Consider the following 19,297-nt stretch of genomic DNA (forward strand, 5'->3'; position numbering starts at 1 on the left):
TGGGTCAAATGATCACCTCATCAAGAACTCATGAGTCAGCCATGTCAACTGAAGGTCAAGGTCACAACTGAAGGTCAAAGGTTTCAGCTCTGTATCTCCTAAACCCCTTGAAGGATTTCCATGTAACTTTGGTCAAATGATCGCCTCATCAAGACGTTGTGCAGAATTCATGAGTCAGCCATGTTAGTTCAAGGTCAAGGTCACATTTAAAATCAAAGGTTTTACCCTTTCACTATCCATAGCAGTGGCGGGGGATTTAGCTGTCTTTCAGACTGCCTTGTTACTGAAGTTTTCAGTACACCATTAAAACTTTAATGAGCACACATTATAATTTTCAGCCATCCCCTTAAAACAGTTCCAATTACCTCATTAATTTCTGTACACAAAGCTTGTTTAGAAGAAAGCCTTCTTATGGAGTTGTTACAACTGATTCAGAAATTTTATTTGTTATATTTAGGATGGCAAATTGGTGCTGACAGCGTCAACCTATGGTATAATGCATTGCTCAGCATTGTGGTCCTGGGGTGCTGAAACACTAGATAAAATGTAAGTTCATTCTGTATCCACTAAATTTCTGTTTCTTGATAAAGAAAGAAGTGAACATTTTCGTCTAAGCAGTTAAAAATAAATGTGGGTTGAAATATTTTTATGATTACCCTTAGCCTGCTGGCGGCAAGTGATTTTGCCTTTCCGAACAGTGCTATTAAGTCAGTAAATTTTCAGTGAACACCCCTTTAAATAATAAGTGATGATGCCCAAATTGAATGATGGATCAGTCCATTTTAGGAATTTAGCAGAGTAAGGGTTAATGATTGTATGTGGTGGTTACAGGTTTGAGTTTGAAGATCATCACCTTGAGTTTAGCAGACATGTCCAAGATAGATTAATAGGGACAAAAGAAGAAGTTGCAAATGTAAGTTATTTTACAGTATAATAATAATTCTTGCATGAACATACAGGACGCCACTTCCACTGATGGAAATATACCTTTGCCCTAAGTTATTTTAAGACACTGTGTAATGCTTATGTGGATGTTGTCATATATTTCAATACGACTTTGTCAAAATTACTATTGTCGTAGGTAATACGACTTTGTCAAAATCACTGTTGTCGTAGGTTTCTAAGAGATTTTATCAAAATCAATAGTTGTCATAGATTTTCATGAGACTTTATCAAAATTAATGATTTTATTTTGATCCCCACCTTTTTTCAAAGAAAAAAAAGGGGGACATAAAAATAGGCTGCGTCCTTCCGTCCATCACACTTAGTGTCCGGTCCATAACTCTGCCATCCATGAAGGGATTTTGAATTATCTTGCCTCCTACAAGTTTCTTGCATTTCTATTGGTCAATAAATGTCACGTGGAGACAGGATATCTTCCATATCCTGCTAGTACATTTCAGATATGGATTTTGATTTTAAAAAAATGGCTGCCGCTTTGTTAATTTACAAAATATTACATAATAGCGTGTAAGTAAAGAAAATGTCTCAAAAATACATATCGGGCTCGAGCTTCGCTCTCGCCTGATATGGATTTCCTCGACAGCGTATATCCCGTATCCTGTCACCAACAAGCAGTGTAACTAATAATATCTTGGCATAAATGTTCACAATATTGAGATGATGTGTCATGCACAAGACTCAGACACCTAGTTTCAAGGTCGTGGTCAAACTTAGAAGTAAGGATTTTTGTGTGGACTTAGAATTTTTTTGTAAGATTAACTTCCCTTTGTTGTTACTTTGAATAACTTATATTGTAACTTTTTTTATAATTGACCATAGGGAAAAATCAAGACCACTTTTCTGTGGTACAACTTAGAGGTTACTTTCAAATTTTAGGTGTTTTTAAAGGTATCTCTACCTGGTAAGGAGTTTTCTTTGTGGACTTAGAAAAACAAAGTATAGATTTCTTCTGGACTTACTTCCCTTTGTTGCTACTATGAATAGCTTATTCTTTAAACTTTTTAACCTGGTTGTTAGAATTGAACATGTCATTGTTTGGGCTTACTGTGTACCAAACTTATACAGAATATGTTTTACTGTAACATCTACCTGACGGGCGTTTATTGTGACATTCTGGCACTCTTGTTTTTTTTTTTTGTTCATGCCAAGATGCAGTTTTTGCATGCAGTATGTTTTGTGAAAAATGTCCTTAGGTGGGGGATGTTGGTAACTCTGTTCCAGATTTTTGTTAAAATTAATTCTCATCTCGAACTCCCATAAGGCTTTATAAAAACCGATTGTTGTCATAGATTTCCATGGGACTTTTATCAAAATTGACTGTTGTCATAGATTTCCATGGGACTTTTATCAAAATTAATTGTTGTCATAGATTTCCATGGGACTTTTATCAAAATTGATTGTTGTCATAGATTTCCATGGGACTTTTATCAAAATTGATTGTTGTCATAGATTTCCATGGGACTTTTATCAAAATTGATTGTTGTCATAGATTTCCATGGGACTTTTATCAAAATTGATTGTTGTCATAGATTTCCATGGGACTTTTATCAAAATTGATTGTTGTCATAGATTTCCATGGGACTTTTATCAAAATTAATTGTTGTCATAGATCATGTTCCTTATCTACAAAATTAATTTTGGTAGGACACCAGTATTCAAATATATTTTATATAAATTTCAGATATATGACATCACTACGGGGGTAAGGCTGTTACGACTGTATGATGCAGATAAAGCAAATAATTACAAAGCTAACCGTGCAATATTCAACCCAACAGACGATCTCGTGCTAAATGACGGTGTGTTGTGGGACATCAGGACACCAATGGCCATTCACAAGTTTGACAAGTTTAACCAGTATGTCAGCGGTGTCTTTCATCCTGTTGGATTGGAAATCATCATCAACTCAGAAGTTGTATCCTTCCTTTTTTAGACAGAATTTATCTTCTACTTATCATTTGTACAAAACATTTTAGGGTAGGCATTTAGATTTACCATTTTCAATCTGGATCCCCATCTCTCCAGATTTACCTTGCATATCTCAAAAACTATTTTACATAGAGTCATCAAACATCTTAGGATTGTTGCTCAGCATGTAGACTGGTGGCAGTGGGGGGGGGGGGGGGGAATTTTATGACATTCATCTAAGAGTTATTTCTTTGTTGACTATACCCACATGAGTAGTATTTGATGGATAATTGTTTGGTTATTCCTTGACCTAGACCAGTGGGATATACGTTCATTCCAATTATTACATACGGTTCCAGCCCTAGATCAGTGCCAGATACGCTTTAACTACCTAGGTGATGTTATGTATGGTAAGTAAAATATCTCAGTGTAAAAGCAAATATTTTATGCCCTTGTTCTGTCATCCCTTGAAGGGGATTTAAATATTTTCTTTGTTCTGTTATAGACAGTTATAACAATGATGTAGAAACATCTTAGAATTAACCTGTAACCTGACAGTATGGGAAACCATGTAAAATACATGTAAATTGTCCTGTCTAAAATGCAGTTGTCAAAATCAAATTATTTTATTTAAGTTCGTAAAACTAGTAAATTTTGAAATGAAAAGTGATATATTTCAGGGAGCATTGTAACCTAGCATACATAGGTCAGTTTAGCAACATCATGAAAATCACTTGCACTCTTCATCAAAGTTAGAAATGATAATAACATGTTTATAAATGACGAACAGTAACATTTTCCTCCTGTTTTTGATGTCAGACTTCCAAAATGGCACAATGATAGTAAAAATATGAAAAAGTGCTGAATTTGTCATTGATTTTCAATTCTGTGTTGTCTATTCAAAGTATGATAATTTGTTTATTCCAGCAACCCACATAGATGAGGAATTAGAGATAGATTCAGACAGACACAGCCCATATGGCTCTACTTTCAGGACATTTGATGCCACTAATTATGCTGCTATTGGTATGCTTGCCTAAATTTTCAGCTTGATAGGACATGCAGTTACGGTCCAGTGTTAGTTTTGAATAAAATTTGTTCAGCCCTTCTCCTACACTGTTGATTGGATTTGAATTAAACTTCATAGAATGATCAGTAGCAAGCCTGTTTAGACATTTGTTATAGGTTTAAGAGTTAGTTAATTTTTCACCATATATGGCCCTTTGATTTTTAGCTGGACTACTTGAAATTTACCAAATAGTAGAGCTTTTGTTGTCATTCTTTCACTGGCTTCCACATCAAAAGTTTTGCATGTAAGCAGGTTTCTGTAAAACTACCAGGCCCAGTGCTCTCAGATGACCTGCCAGGACAAGTGACATAACTGTAGCTTTTCTTTTGTCATAATTATGCCCCTTTTTAGCTGGACTATTCAAAGAATAGTTTAGCTATTCTACTCATCCTGGCGTCGGCGTCACACCTTGCTCAAAGTTTTGCATGCAAGTACATATGGCTAGCATTTAAAGGCGTATAGCTTTGGAACTTATTTTTTCTTTTTCTAGGTCCATTACCAACCTTACTGGGTAAAGTCCCATAACTCTGACATGTATTTTGGGCAAATTATGCCCCCTTTTGGACTTAGAAAATGCTGGTTAAAGTTATGCGTGCAAGTACATACAGCTATCGCCTAAAGGCATATAGATTTGAAACTTATTTTTTATGCCCCCGGCATCTACTGATGCGGGAGGCATATAGTGATCGTGCTGTCTGTTCGTCCGTCCGTACGAGGTTAACCAAATGGGACCGTTTCGTCTAGCATCAATAACCCTTACTAGAATGAGTTGATACTAATGCAGATGTAACCTGTGACCATTCCTCATCTTCAGACATCACCTGACCTCATTTTGACCTTGACCTCATTTTGGACTTAGGTTGCTTTATATGGGCCATCTCTTGGTTAACCAAATGATACCGTTTCGTCTAGCATCAATACCGCTTACAAGAATGAATTGATACTAATACAGATGTAACCTGTGACCATTCCTCATTTTCAAACATCACCTGACCTCAGTTTGACCTTGACCTTGACCTCATTTTGGACTTAGGTTGCTTTATATGGGCCATCTCTTGGTTAACCAAATGGGACCCTTTCGTCTAGCATCAATACCGCTTACAAGAATGAATTGATACTAATACAGGTGTAACCTGTGACCATTCCTCATCTTCAAACATCACCTGACCTCAGTTTGACCTTGACCTCGTTTTGGACTTAGGTTGCTTTGTATTGACATGGATGCCATCAAGCGTTTATTGAACGCAGCTCCTTGTTTCTTTTTCTAGATCAATTACCAACCTCACTGGGTCAGTCCCATAACTCTGACATGTATTTTGGGCAAATTATGCCCCCTTTTGGACTTAGAAAATCCTGGTTAAAGTTATACGTGCAAGTACATACAGCTATCACCTAAAGGCATATGGGTTTGAAACTTATTTTTTTCTTTTTCTAGATCAATTACCAACCTCACTGGGTCAGTCCCATAACTCTGACATGTATTTTGGGCAAATTATGCCCACTTTTGGACTTAGAAAATTCTGGATGAAGTTTTGTTTGCAAGTTACTATCTGCAAAACATATGCAGGTATTAAATTGAAACTTCACATGTTTCTTTAGGGTTATGAAACTAGTTGATTACATCAAGTCCCATACTCTGACTTGCATTTTGGCCAAATCATGTCCCCTTTTGAACTTAAAACTTCTGGTTAAAGTTTTGCATGCAAGTTACCAAAACTAATGCAGATACTGGATTGAGACTCTATAGATATTTTAACAGTTAGGGTAATCTTCCTGCTTCTGGGACAGTGATTCGAATAGTCGAGCACTGGCTGTCTTATGAACAGCTCTTGTTTAAATTAGGAATTTTGGTTGAAAGTTTTGCATGTAAGCAAACTGTTTAAAATTACAAGGCAAGATGTTTTCAAACTTCACATTTGTCTTTTTGGCATATTGAGATGAACTCACAGGGCAAGTTAAATAGCTTTAGCTTTTGTCCTGTTAAAAATTTTCAACTTTAACATAGAAGTTCTTTGAAAGTTTTGCTTGTAAGCATGGTTCTCAAGAACTATTGGACATCACTTGGCATGTTTCATAACTCTGGCTTACATTTTGACCTCCTCGGTAGCTTAGTGGTAGAGCGTCCGCTTCGAGTGCGGGAGGTTGTGGGTTCAATCCAGTATAAAGTTGGGCATTGTGCTTACTGCTACAAGTAGACACTGTCGTTTATATGACTGAAAAATTGTTGAAAAAGACGTTAAACTGGAACAAACACACACTGGCTTGCATTTTCCCAAAATTATGCCCCTTTTTATAAAAAAAAAAGGGGGGACGTATTATGGAAACGCCCCTGGCGGGCGGGCGGCGTCCACAGACTTTGTCCAGAGCATATCTTCTTCATGCATGGAGGGATTTTGATGAAACTTGGCACAGTTGTTCACCATCATGAGACGGAGTGTCGTGCGCAAGAACCAGGTCCCTAGGTCTAAGGTCAAGGTCACACTTAGCGGTCAAAGAGTTCAAGAATGACTGTCCGGAGCATATCTTCTTCATGCATAGAGGGATTTTGATGTAACTTGGCACAATTGTTCACCATCATGAGTTGGAGTGTCAAGGTCAAGGTCACACTTAGAGGTCAAAGGATACAAGAATGAAAACTTTGTCCGGAGCATTTCTTCTTCATGCATGGAGGGATTTTGATATAACTTGGCACAAATGTTCACCACCACGAGACGGAGTGTCTTGCACAAAAACCAGGTCCCTAGATCTAAGGTCAAGGTCACACTTAGAGGCCAAAGGTCAGATACAAGAATGACTTTGTACGAAGCATTTCTTCTTCGTGCATGGAGGGATTTTGATGTTACTTGGCACAATTATACACCATCATGAGACGAAGTGTCATGTGCAGGTCCCTTCTTTAGAATTACTTCCCTTTGTTGTTACTATAAATAGCTTGTATTGTAACTTTTTCATTACTAGTTGTAGGGAAAAATAGAAAATTTCTGTAGTACAACATGCATGTTACATCCAATTCTGAGGTGTATTTTGACCTATCTCTACCTGGTAAGGATTTTTATGTGGACTTACAATTTTTTGGGGGGAATTTTTTTTTTTTTTTTTTTTTTTTTTTTTTTTTTTTTTTTTTTTTTAAAGATTAACTTCTCTTAGTTGTTACTATAAATAACTTATATTGTAACTTTTTTATAACTGACCGTAGGGAAAAAGCAAGACCACTTTTCTGTGGTACAACATATATGTTAAGGTATCTCTACCTGGTAAGGAGTTTTTATGTGGATTTAGAAAAACAAAAGAATTACAATAATTATTTAACAACCACAAAATTAAAATTCAGGTGCTAGTGTAAAGAAATTTGCTGTGACGGGCATATATTGTGACATTTTGGCACTCTTGTTCAACATAGAAAATGTTTCTAAAGCTTTGATATGTAAGCCAGTAGTAGGTGGAACGGCTTCAAACAAAATCTCCAGGGCTTCATTCACATATTTCAGTATATGTATATGCATAAGAAGACATAAAATAAAAAATAAAAAAAAGATCACCCATTAAGTTGCAATTTATACTTACAGCCACAATGGATGTAAAATCAAGAAGTATATCAGACTTATGTACAGACACAGTAGATAGCTACCTAGCTGTTGTGGAGGTTAGTACTGAAGTTTATACACACATCTACTCAGTCATCCTTTAAAGTTCTTTTCATGGTGCTTTGTTTGGGCAATTGAAATGTTAGTGTAATAAATCTCTAGGGTAGAATCTTTGTGTAACTGTTGCTGTTTTTTTTTCAAGACAAAGTTCAACATATCTTGGTACATGTTGTTTTGTTTCTAACAGATATTAAAGGTATGATCTTTTGTTATGTTAGTGTTCCTGTTTTGACATGCCACCAGTTACATTCCTTTTAACCTTTACCCTGCTATATTTCTGAATTGGACTGGTCTATCAGTCAATTTGGGCAGCACCACTTACTATTCAAAGGTGTGCAGACCATGATCTTGGTCTGCACTGGTCGCAAAGGCAAAAATCACTTGCCGCCAGCAGGCTAAAAGTTAAGTTTATGAATTTATTTACAGTGTAAGTTATGTTGAAAGAGATTGCTTGAAAAACTGTTGTTTTCAGCTCACCTGAGCTTTTAGAACCCTTGAATGTCTGTAGTCTGTCTGTTTGTCTGTCTGTCATCCACAATATCTGTAACTATAAAGCCAATTTCAAACAAACGTCACAGGAATGTTCTTTTTGAGTTCCTCTTTCGAAATTCTTCAAATCTAGGTCATCTGTACAAAATTCTGGTTGCCATGGCAACCAAGCAGAAAATACTAAAAAAATCCTCAATTTCACAGAAATTTTCCTTGGATGAATCTCTACCAGATTCCTTCAGACTTTGTCGATATGTTAAAAATAAGGCTCCAATATATGGCTGCATGGAAACTCTCTGAAACCACTGGATTGATTTCAAAATAATTTTACCAATCAAGGGCGTAGGAGCTGGGGCGGCAGGGGCGGCACCCGCCGCCCCAATATTTCGAGGAGCGGCGAAATGCCGAACTCGTAAATTTTTGAAAAGGCTAGAAAATATAATTAAAAATAAATACAGCGGTCTTCCATTTATCATGAAGTGCATCGGCGACTGATATGTGCACAGAATCTTGTCATATCACCGACATCTTGCTAGATCACCTTGGTGACAGGGTATTGTACAAAATCGATAATCCGCAACGACCAAGGTCGCCGTATTTTCACGCCCCGCAGACTCGGATTATAGGCAATACATTAATTTTATTAATGAACGTTAATCGTTTATAATTGTTTACTGCCAAAATTGCAATTAATTGCAATTAATGTTGTGTCTCAAATTCTCCCAACAAAGGAAAGTATCTTGAATAAAACACAAATGCAAATCGGGATCTTTAGATGCCTTTACATAAAATATATTGAATTAAATATTTTTGACACTTAAAAATGTTTGAAAATCAAAGGCACCAATCATAATGATTAAATTCAACGCATAAAATGTAGAAAAATCCTCGTAGATTTTACAGATCTAGTAAAATTAACAAGTATTACAGCTTCTACATAAAAATATAAAATGCCAATCAGCCTCGCAATTTTGCATTTCCAAATTGATCATTTGGTAAAAAGAACCCTCAATGGTTCAAAGAAAACAGTGAATTGCGTTTTACCTTTATAATGCCATTTAATGACTAAAATGCTATAAGGATTGGATTACCCCTTTAAGTCAGGGTCTTGTGCTCGATCCCCTACTTAGACATTACTGGTTTTACCCTGGCAAGACATTGTCCGTATCTAACATCGTACCGCCATTACAGTGTTTAAACATAGTAAACTGTAAATAGGGGTGAAAACTCGAAAAAAAACGAGTATGTTCAACAGATACTGAGCAGTCCAAGAAGTCGCCAGATTGCACCATTTACTCTAGCTATATGCAAAATTTTCCCGGACCCCGTTCTTAGGAGGGGGACACCCCCTCCCAAACCCACCCCCTTCGCTGCCTCAATGCTCAAATCGTCCCTACGCCCCTGCCAACATGTCCCTCCTGTGACTCTCTACCAAATGACTTCAGGCTTGTTATTTGTTAAAAGAACCTTGGTCATTGGGTAGTTTTCTCTATATATTGCTGTATTTCTCTGAAACATCTTGCCCTATTTTAAAGGAATATCACAAAAACATTCCTTGGACAGTCTTCTTCTGAATTTCTTTAGATCATTCTACTTTGTTAAAAAGATTTTAATAATTTTTAAATGCTTTATATTATATGAGGTAACTTTTTTGTTGAGAAAGTGAGACTTTTAATGAGATATTGTTTTAAAAAGTACAGAATCTTTTAAATAAAATTCAATATACACTTGAATTTGTAGATGTTAAGAAGTACAAGTTTACTTAAATAGGAATTTCTTTACAAAAAAGACAGCTGAAACATACTGGTATCATTTATTTGATATACATTTACAGAACCAGCAGTCAGTGGATGTTGGGGCGGAGGAGAATATTTGTCGACTGTATGAGATTGGAAAAGTGAAGGATGAGGAAGATGATCAGGTATAACATTGTGTTACTTACATCTTTCATTGAAAACTTGGCTTGATTGTTTTTTGTTGAGCCCGCTTGCAGTAAGCTCGATATAGTCGTCACTTTGGCGAATCGGTGTATGTGCCTGCTTGTGTCCGTCCATCCGCTTTTGTCTGGACCATAATCTTGTTTATATTTGGCATGAATGTTTACCTCAATGAGAAGAAGTGTCATGCGCAAACCCCATGTTCTCTATCCTAGGTCAAGGTAACAGTTGGAGGTCAAAGGTCAAATTGAAGTTTGCCTGGAGCATTCTTTCTTCATGCATGGTGAGATTTTGATGTAACTTGGCATGAATGTTCACCATTATGAAACGGAGTGTCATGCACAAGAACCAGGTCAAGGTCACACTAAGAGGCCAAAGGTGCTGGTGGGCTCGACATTCTGCCCATGGGCACGCAGAATGTATTTCTAGTTTATCACAGTACAACACTTGTTTCTCAGTACAGTAATCTTTAGTTAGGGGTCTGGTAGTTAAGTACTGTGACGTCTTAATAAATAATTCCTGTCTGAAGGAAAAACAACTTTAAACTGTGTTTGTAACTGCTATTACAGGATACAGTGTCTATAGTATACTGAATTCAGAATATTTCCAGAAAGGTAATAACTTAAATGATGTGAAGTGAACTTTTGAAGCTTTAATTTGATTTTCACATTTCCTAACTAAAAAATAGAAGAAAAAAAAAACAATCATATATTTGATGCTGTAAAGCATTTTGATGAGTTTGTGGTATAACTGAGGTAAAGATTTGCATGGATGATTGTTTTCTCAGCAAAATGAAGAAGAGGAGGAACAAGTCCAAGATGATGATGATGATGATGATGATGACGATGATGATAATGGTGATGAATTTATGCTAAATGATGATGATGAAGATGATGACGAAAATGAAGAGGATGAAAATGGTATGTAATGTTAGTTGCACCTACAGTCAATCTTGTGATAAGAGACCACCCAAGGGACAGGCAAAAAGTGGTCTCTTAAGACAACGGTCTCTTAGGACAAAGTACGGAAATTGGGCATAATATATGGACTTAAGTTTTCACGTGGTTTTCACGTGGTGTATGTAAGAGACACATTGGGTAAGGATGCATATAAAATACATGTTATTCATATCAATTTAATAGTTTGAAATTCTCTCCATTTTATGCAAGTGTTTCAGAATAAAGACTAACATATGCATGAAATATTTACATACATCAATAGAACTTTAAAGTGTAATAAAGGGTGTTTTACTTCGATAAAATCAGCTGAATTTCACACAACGTTATTACGTTTCAAGAACGAAGCAAGCCATCCCGTCGATGCCTTAAAGTTAATGTCCCCAAGATCACTCGCGAACTTAAAGAGCTTGAGTGCACAAGATAGGCCCAGACACGGGCATTCTCCTAGCAGTCACGTCCTTAAACCACTCATATACCAAATTGTTTACATCCCCGTGAACAGTTACTCTCCTCGCACGTTTACGATCACCTGAAACATTATTTTCAATATCCTCCAACACTTCTGCTTTCCGTATCAGAATGCTTTCGATCTGGGTTTTTCCTACGCCCATTTCTTCAGCCAATTTACGAGCACTTTTGTTCTTACTTAATTCCAACACACGAGCTCTATCATCCAACGTTAACACTTTCCGTTTAGACAATATTCAAGATCAATCAATTACACATAGGATAACTTACAATACATGTATAACACGATATGCGATTTTCCTTATTTATCGAGGTCAAGTTATTATTGGAAATAATGGGCGGATCTTAAAAACAACGACGAGTTTGATTGGTCATATCGGTCTCTCGCTAATAATTATGCAGTGATTGCGGGATTCCATCAGATGTTACTTACATTTCTCACCTTTTGCAATCAAGAATTAAGTGTCAACACGTTCTCATAATTAATCGGCGGCAGTGTTTGATGTAAAGATGACTTAATATGGACATAGTTAAATTTTAGCGGTCACTTAACCAAAAAAGGTCAGTCAATTTTGCCGAAAATCAGCGGTCGCTGGTCGCGTTAGACAAAAGTCGTTTAGCACAAATATTTTAATAGTAAAATTGTTCGGGGGAAATTCAGAGTGGTCGTTAAAGACAAATGGTCGTTGAGGACACGTGGTCGCATCCACAATATTGACTGTTTTTGTTTGTGCTAGTGTGAGAACTGAGGTCATCCTGTCAGTACCAATAAGTGTGAGACTTTCATATTAGGGTTAACTTTTGGTGTCAGTTTCCACTACTGTAATGTTGATGATATAACTGACCTTGCATCTATAATACGGATGCTGGTGGTTCTTTCTTTAGTCATACCCTCACACCTGACCTACAGAGGCATAATATAGTATAAAACAACATATACTACATCCGAATGAAAATTGTATTTTATTGAAAAAGGCTAATTTCATTGTTCACCCTTTCAGTGCAATGTTAGTATTCTTAAGTGGGCCCAAGTAAGGAAAGAAATTTAGTGATATTAAAAAAGTGCTGTTTATGCTGACTTAGAGATTTATAACAGTGAGATTAATAAATGTCGTAAGTGATGATATGAGCCGTGCCATGAGAAAACCAACTTAGTGGGTTTGTGACCAGCATGGATCCAGACCAGCCTGCGCAGCCTGGTCAGGATCCATGCTGTCCCCTAACAGTTTCTCCAATTCCAATAGGCTTTAAAAGCAAATTTATGGATCCTGACCAGGCTGCGCGGATGCGCAGGCTGGTCTGGATCCATTCTGGTCGCAAACCCACTATGTTGGTTTTCTCATGGCATGGCTCAGTTATATTGAATAAAATGTTCAGTGACTTATTATGAGAATGATAGCTTATAACCTGTTGACACTAGCCCACAAAAGTCACTGTGTGTATTAATGATTTATCTTTCTGTTACAGATAACAGTGGTGATATCGAAGATATTGATGATACTGATGATGAGGATGATGATGATGTTATTCTGTCTTTAGGAAGTGATGTAGATGATGATGATGATGATGACGATGATGATGTTGATTTAGAAGGTGCTTTCTTTGAGCTTGCTGACTTGTGAACTGCCACAGATTACCTTGACATTTGTAATGTGAATGTGCAATGAATGTTGTAATAGATTTTAATTTCTCACTTGGAAATACCGAAGCTAGTGATATGGAGGTGCTGACATTGACTTTGTGTATATGGTGCAGTATGGCTCAAGGAAAATGTTCACTCAATAAGACTACTGGATGTTAATTTTTTCTGTGAAAATTACACTGGCACAACTTGGTATGGTGTTTTACAATGAGACATGGTGGAAGGTTTGACATGATTAAGTTGTATGGAACTAGTAGTTCTGGAGTAGTAGAAAACTGATGATGATATTTTGGTTAATGGAAAAGATTTTATTTTTGTACATTGAAAAGGTGAATTGTTTCTGACTGCAGTTTGTTGATATTTCTACTTAATCCTAACCAAATCCAAAATTTATTATGAGAGTTACTTCCTTTGAATTAGAGTATATTTATTGTACCTTAATTCACTGTTTATACTGGAGGATACTGTCACTGCATTAGTGTAAAGCCTCTTACTCTAACATTTAAAAATTTGATGACTGAACTGTGTTCACCAGCGAAAGCATTCTGAACACTGTTTCATTGGGATGTAAATTCGTGGATTTCAAATTTTTGAAATTTTTATATTATCATTTCCACAGGACTAGATCTAGTATACCATTTTGTTCTTACATGTGAAACCTGCATGTGCCAAACAGCGCTACCATGGTTACTGAATTTGCAATCTATGCTGCGGGAGATTAGCAAATGATCATGTACCAATTAACGAACAACCCCTAATTTTCAAAACTTAGTGAAACTGTCAGATATTCAATAAAATATATCAAAGCCAATTAAGTGTCAAAACTGTAGCTCTTTGGATATTGTCTTGCACAATTAGCATTCATTATCGTGTTTTCGTTATTGTTAATATCAATGTGAGTGTGTCATCTTCAATGCTTTTAGTTGTTATCGTCCACACCCTTTTGTTTTCATCAAATAGAATAATATATGAAAATGTTTTAATTACCCTTAGCTTTTTTCTAGCTGCAAATAACTGTGGCAGCATAGTGCGGTGTGTCACATGATGCTATGTCAAGCTACTGTTTTTAGTTTCTACTTTACTTTGACGAGCATGTCGTAAACAGATCACGGGTAAATGTTTAAATGAAATAGTTGATTTTGTTCCTATGCAAACCAATTATTTATTGTTGATGGAGCCTCCATAAACTACACGAAAGCTGTAGGTCAGTATTCCAGCGGGCCAGATCAGACAGCTATGGAAGTACAGTGTCTTATCCATGAAAATTAATCCCCCACGAATAATAATGAACTGAGTCATCTTGGGTCAAAAAATAAGTCACTAGGTCCATGATTTCAAGTGGCCCAAAATTTTCAAAAAGAAAAATACCCTACTTTTTTCACTGAATTCCAAAATTTTAATTTTTTATTACACATTAACTTGTTAACTGACCTAAAATGTTAATAAATTTACCAATCATTATCTAGTTTTTTTTTTTGTTTGAAATGCATGTAGTTAACTGCCTTCAACTGATAAAGGTGTGTTATTCAGCTCATTGGACTATTAAACATTGCATATACTGTGACTTCAAAATATGTATGTGCTGCTTTATTCGTAAGCTAACAGAAATATTAAGGATATTTTCTATGTAGCATTAGCTAGTGGTGCTTTAGCAGTGTCCCTTAAATTGGTTTAAACATTGAACATGGGCTAATGCTTATTAACCTTTAGCATGCTAGATAAATGGTCGTCTGCTGGAAATGTCGTCTGCTAAAATTGTAAAGTTCATTCAATTTGCTCCAAAATTGGAAGAAATATTGTCAGAGTAGCAAACAGCTTGGAACCTGATCAGACGCCGATTTAATCGGCGTCTGATCTGGTTCCAAGCTGTTTGCAAAGGCTATTAAATTCGCCTGCAGCAGGCTAAGGGTTAAAACAGGGTTCCTTGGGTCAAAGTTAGGACCACCACAGAAGTAGGTTTTGTACTTATAGATACATAAAGGGAGACTTGAAATGATCACTATCTACAGAAAGACTTTGCCATGAGGTATTTTCATGAAACATTGGGGTCTTGTACCCTATTCTTGAGACCACAGAAATTTTTGATTTACATAGAGCGTTATATGGAAAATATAACAGAGGGAGTTTACTAACATTTAAAAGCTTTTTAGCTCACCTGAGCCAGAGGCTCTGAGTGAGCTATTGTGATCGCTCGCCGTCTGTCCGTCCAGCATCCATCCACACTTTCTTCTTAAACAACATCTCCTCCTAAACCACCAAGTCAGTTTTGATGAAACTTCATAGGGATGATCCTTGGATGGCCTTCTTAAAAATTGTTCAAAGAATTGAATTCCGTACAGAACTCTGGTTGCCATGGCAACCGAAAGGAAAAACTTTTAAAAAACTGTCCAAAACCACAAGGCCTAGGGCTTTGATATTTGGTATGTAGCATCATCTGGTGGGTCTCTACCAAGATTGTTCAAAATATTCCCCTAAGGTCAAATATGGCCGTGCCCCGGGGGTCACATGATTTATATAGACTTATATAGAAAAAAACTGAAAATTTTATTGTCCAAAACCATAAGGCCTAGGGCTTTGATATTAGTATGTAGCATCATCTAGTGGGCCTCTACAAAGATTGTTCAAATTATTATCCTAAGATATAATATGGCACCACCCTGGGGGTCACATTGATTTATATAGGGAAAATCTTTAAAAATCTTCTGGTTAAAAACAAAAGGGCCTACGGCTTTGATATTTGGTATGTAGCATCATATAGTGGGCCTCTACCAAGATTGTTCAAATGATCCCCCTAGGATGAAATATGGCCCCGCCTAGTAGGGTCACACGGTTTATATAGACTTGTATAGGGAAAAAAAAAATCTTCTTGTCTGAAACCACAAGACCTAGGCTTTTGATATCTGGTATGTAGCATTGCCTTGTGGTCCTCTACCAAGATCGTTCAAATTATGCCCCTGGGGTGAAAGAGGCCCTGCTCTGGGGGTCCCAAGTTTTACATAGACTAATATAGGAAAAAACTTTAAAAATCTTCTTGTCTGAAAGTTCAAGGCCTATGCCTTTGATATTTTGTATGTATCATTACCTAGTTGATCTCTAACAAAATTGTTCAAATTATGCCTCCGAGGTGAAAAGAGGCCCCGCCCCAGGGGTCACTTGATATATGAGTTATATAGAAAAAAATACTTCAAAGATTATCAGATCATATTTTCTAGGCTGTTTAATTATATTTACCTGATGACCCCAAGTGATAAGGGTCACCCGACTGTGACCTTGACCTACTGACCTACTTTCTATTTTGTAAGATACAGCTTTGAAGTTTGGATGACATGTACAGTTTTGCACACTGATCTTAAAACTGACTTTCAGTGACCATGAATTTGACCTACTGACCTACTTTCTTGTTTCTTAAGATACAGCCTTGAAATTTGGATAACATGTATAGTTTTGTACAGTAATCCTAAAACTGACTTTCAGTGACCATGAATATGACCTACTGACCTACTCTTTTGTTTTTGAAGCTTTAACAAAGACATTTGTTCAGGCAAGCAATTTAACTCAGGTGAGCGATATAGGGCCATCATGGCCCTCTTGTTTAGAAAGTATTCTGTCTTAAACAAAGTTTTACTCAAACCATGTCCTGTCTGTCAAAATTTGAAACGAAGTTATACATGAATACTTGAAAATAATTTTGAAGGTTTTCAGCAGTATCGTAACCTTTCAGAAACAGTGTAGGCCTATCAGGTTCTCCAATTAGATTTTATTATCCTTAGACTTGCTTGAAAGAAAAAAGTATTTTAGCCCTAAATTCTGAGGAAGTTAGTCAGGCTTAATTTTTGACAACTTGAGGGCCTGTAGGTCAAATTATAGAAAAACCGGGTTCATCCTGTCCAAATCTTGTACTAATCTGTATGAAACCTGATCAAAATGGTTGTCTTTATGAAAGTCAAGTTTGAAACTGTTACATGTGTTCAGAAACTAGGTTGCTTGGTCCAGTCATAGGAATACTTTGATCACAATCCAGTTTGTCTTTTTGCTGTCTAGGAAAATTGAAAATTGGGTCATCTTCTAACAAAATCTAGGTCACTACATCAGATCATAAGGAAATCTTGTTAACAATACATTACCTGATCAATATTAAATCTGGTTAGAATGTATGTCTTTCTAAAATCTATTTCAGTTATGAAACCGGGCCATCCTGGTTTATAAACTAGGTCACAATGTCAGTTTTGAGAAAAAAAAAATATGATTAGCAATTTAGTACTCTAGAATTTATGTTTTTGACTGGGTTTTCATGAAACTTTCCTTGTCCATGTACTGAGGTGAGCGAATTAAAATCATCATAGTTCTCTTGTTCTAATTATCTCCTTAACTGTTGAAAGGAAGCATTATACATTAGTATCATTCTAAATTGTACAATTTAAAAGATAAAAATAAGATCTATATGCTATATAATTGGCAGGATTGTTCTGGTTTCAATATTATGGGAACTATGTTGCTGCTTGGTGATACCAAACTATACCTTTACTTATTGTATGATTTTGAAAAATTCTTATATATGCTACATAAGGCTATTTAAATCATTTGCAGGTTAAACCATTGAATCAAACCCACAAGGAATGAAGTTGAGCTGTTTAAAAACCACTTTGAATGTGTTGCAAAAAGCTTAAAAAACATGCCTGCTAGACTTATTTACTTACCAACATAGCCAAGTTTTAATGGATAAATCTAGTAAAATCTATGCAAACTAATGCAATAAACATGGTATTTAAGGAATTTGCATCAAGAGGAAATTAAAGTCAGTTGAATTGTTGATAGCAGTTTATGGGGGGATTATCTGGGTCAGTGTGTGACTCATTGACCTAAAATGCCATTTTATAGCTTGAATTGTTTGTTTTGGAAGGAACTGTATAGTTTGTTTAAATTTTATAATTAAAATTACTGTGTAAATGCAGTCAAACTAAGCATAAAATTGAATTACCAGATCTATTGTTTATTACATCTTTCTTCAGTGTTCTATAGTGAAATTAACTGGAGACCCCTACCATTCATAATCTTTACCCTGCTATATTTCTAAAATGGACTGGTCCAACATTTAGTTTTGGCGGTACCATTTATTATTCAAAGGGGTGTTCACTGACTGAATAGCGAACAGTGCAGACCAAAGGCAAAGGCAGAATCACTTTCTGCCAGCATGCATGTGTGTAAAGTATATGTAGAAATCTGAAATGGTGTTGTATTTTATCAGAAACTATGCTAAACCTTTAATAAGGTATTTTGAAACTGTGTATTTTAATAGTTTCTCACTTTATTCATGTTTTGTTAAACACTTGTTTGTAAGCTGGATTATGGGGAAATATACACAATCTTTGCAATGCTTATTTTAGGTGTATTTCTATTTCTATTCTGGAGGAGGAGTGTAATAACCAATTATGCCTAAAATGTGACCTTTGATTAATTTCAGTTTATTATGTGATTTATCATTGATTATTTATGTTGAGTTTTAAATGTACAAAATATTAAAATAATTGAAACAGAATATGTTGTAATACCTATATACACAGAGTGCAAGCTGAGAGCCATGAACTTACCCCTTACTATGGTATCTTAAAGGTGGTCAGTCTGATTTGGGTCAAGAAATGGATTTGTCTGAAACTAATGCCTGATCATTTTAACTTATGTCCTTTGAACATGTTGAATTTTTACTAGAGGTATTTTTTGAAAATTGATTTTTCTACCAAGATGGCATTTTTGAATCGGCTAACGCTGAAAGCGTTGATGATTCCAAGCTGTTGCCCGAATTTTCATTAAATGGACAGAACAACATAGTGCAGTGATGTAGTTCCATTGGAATGTCACAGACGTCAAGTGTTTAATGCATCGATTAAATTAAATTATGTCTATTTCATGTTATATGACCAGAAAACGGTATGTTTTGTAGAATTTTTGAAGTATATTTGTGCCATACGTGAATAAAATCAACAATTTTCTTCCGCTAGACCCTTCCGTGAATGAATCCTGATCACGTGGTGGTGTTTCCCAATATCATGACATCATTCTGAGCACTAAGTCTTGTCAGTTCTACAATATCAGTGTGCAAATGATGGTTTAACTGAAAACGAATCACATTACTAAATACTAAATACATATGTAACAATGCAGTAGGAAACAGCTATTATCATTCTGTGACACTTCCAAAATCGGTAGCTGATGATAGATTC

At 36.0% G+C, this 19,297-nt stretch overlaps 1 protein-coding gene across 2 annotated transcripts in view; it reads left to right on the forward strand.

Annotated features, from left to right (window-relative positions):
- Positions 1–18,615, forward strand: part of LOC123530537 (DDB1- and CUL4-associated factor 1-like) — a 123,720-nt gene extending 105,105 nt beyond the window's left edge. For both annotated transcript variants that reach the window (XM_053521141.1, XM_053521140.1), the window contains exons 30-38: positions 458–546; positions 832–913; positions 2,645–2,878; positions 3,191–3,281; positions 3,799–3,897; positions 7,507–7,583; positions 9,908–9,994; positions 10,798–10,930; positions 12,905–18,615. In XM_053521141.1, the coding sequence (XP_053377116.1) occupies positions 458–546; positions 832–913; positions 2,645–2,878; positions 3,191–3,281; positions 3,799–3,897; positions 7,507–7,583; positions 9,908–9,994; positions 10,798–10,930; positions 12,905–13,059 (1,047 nt within the window). In that variant the 3' untranslated portion in view covers positions 13,060–18,615. The remainder of the gene's footprint in view (positions 1–457; positions 547–831; positions 914–2,644; positions 2,879–3,190; positions 3,282–3,798; positions 3,898–7,506; positions 7,584–9,907; positions 9,995–10,797; positions 10,931–12,904) is intronic.
- The last annotated feature ends 682 nt before the right edge of the window (positions 18,616–19,297 follow it).

This window comes from Mercenaria mercenaria, chromosome 13, assembly GCF_021730395.1.
Source record: "Mercenaria mercenaria strain notata chromosome 13, MADL_Memer_1, whole genome shotgun sequence".
Lineage (NCBI taxonomy): Eukaryota > Metazoa > Mollusca > Bivalvia > Venerida > Veneridae > Mercenaria > Mercenaria mercenaria.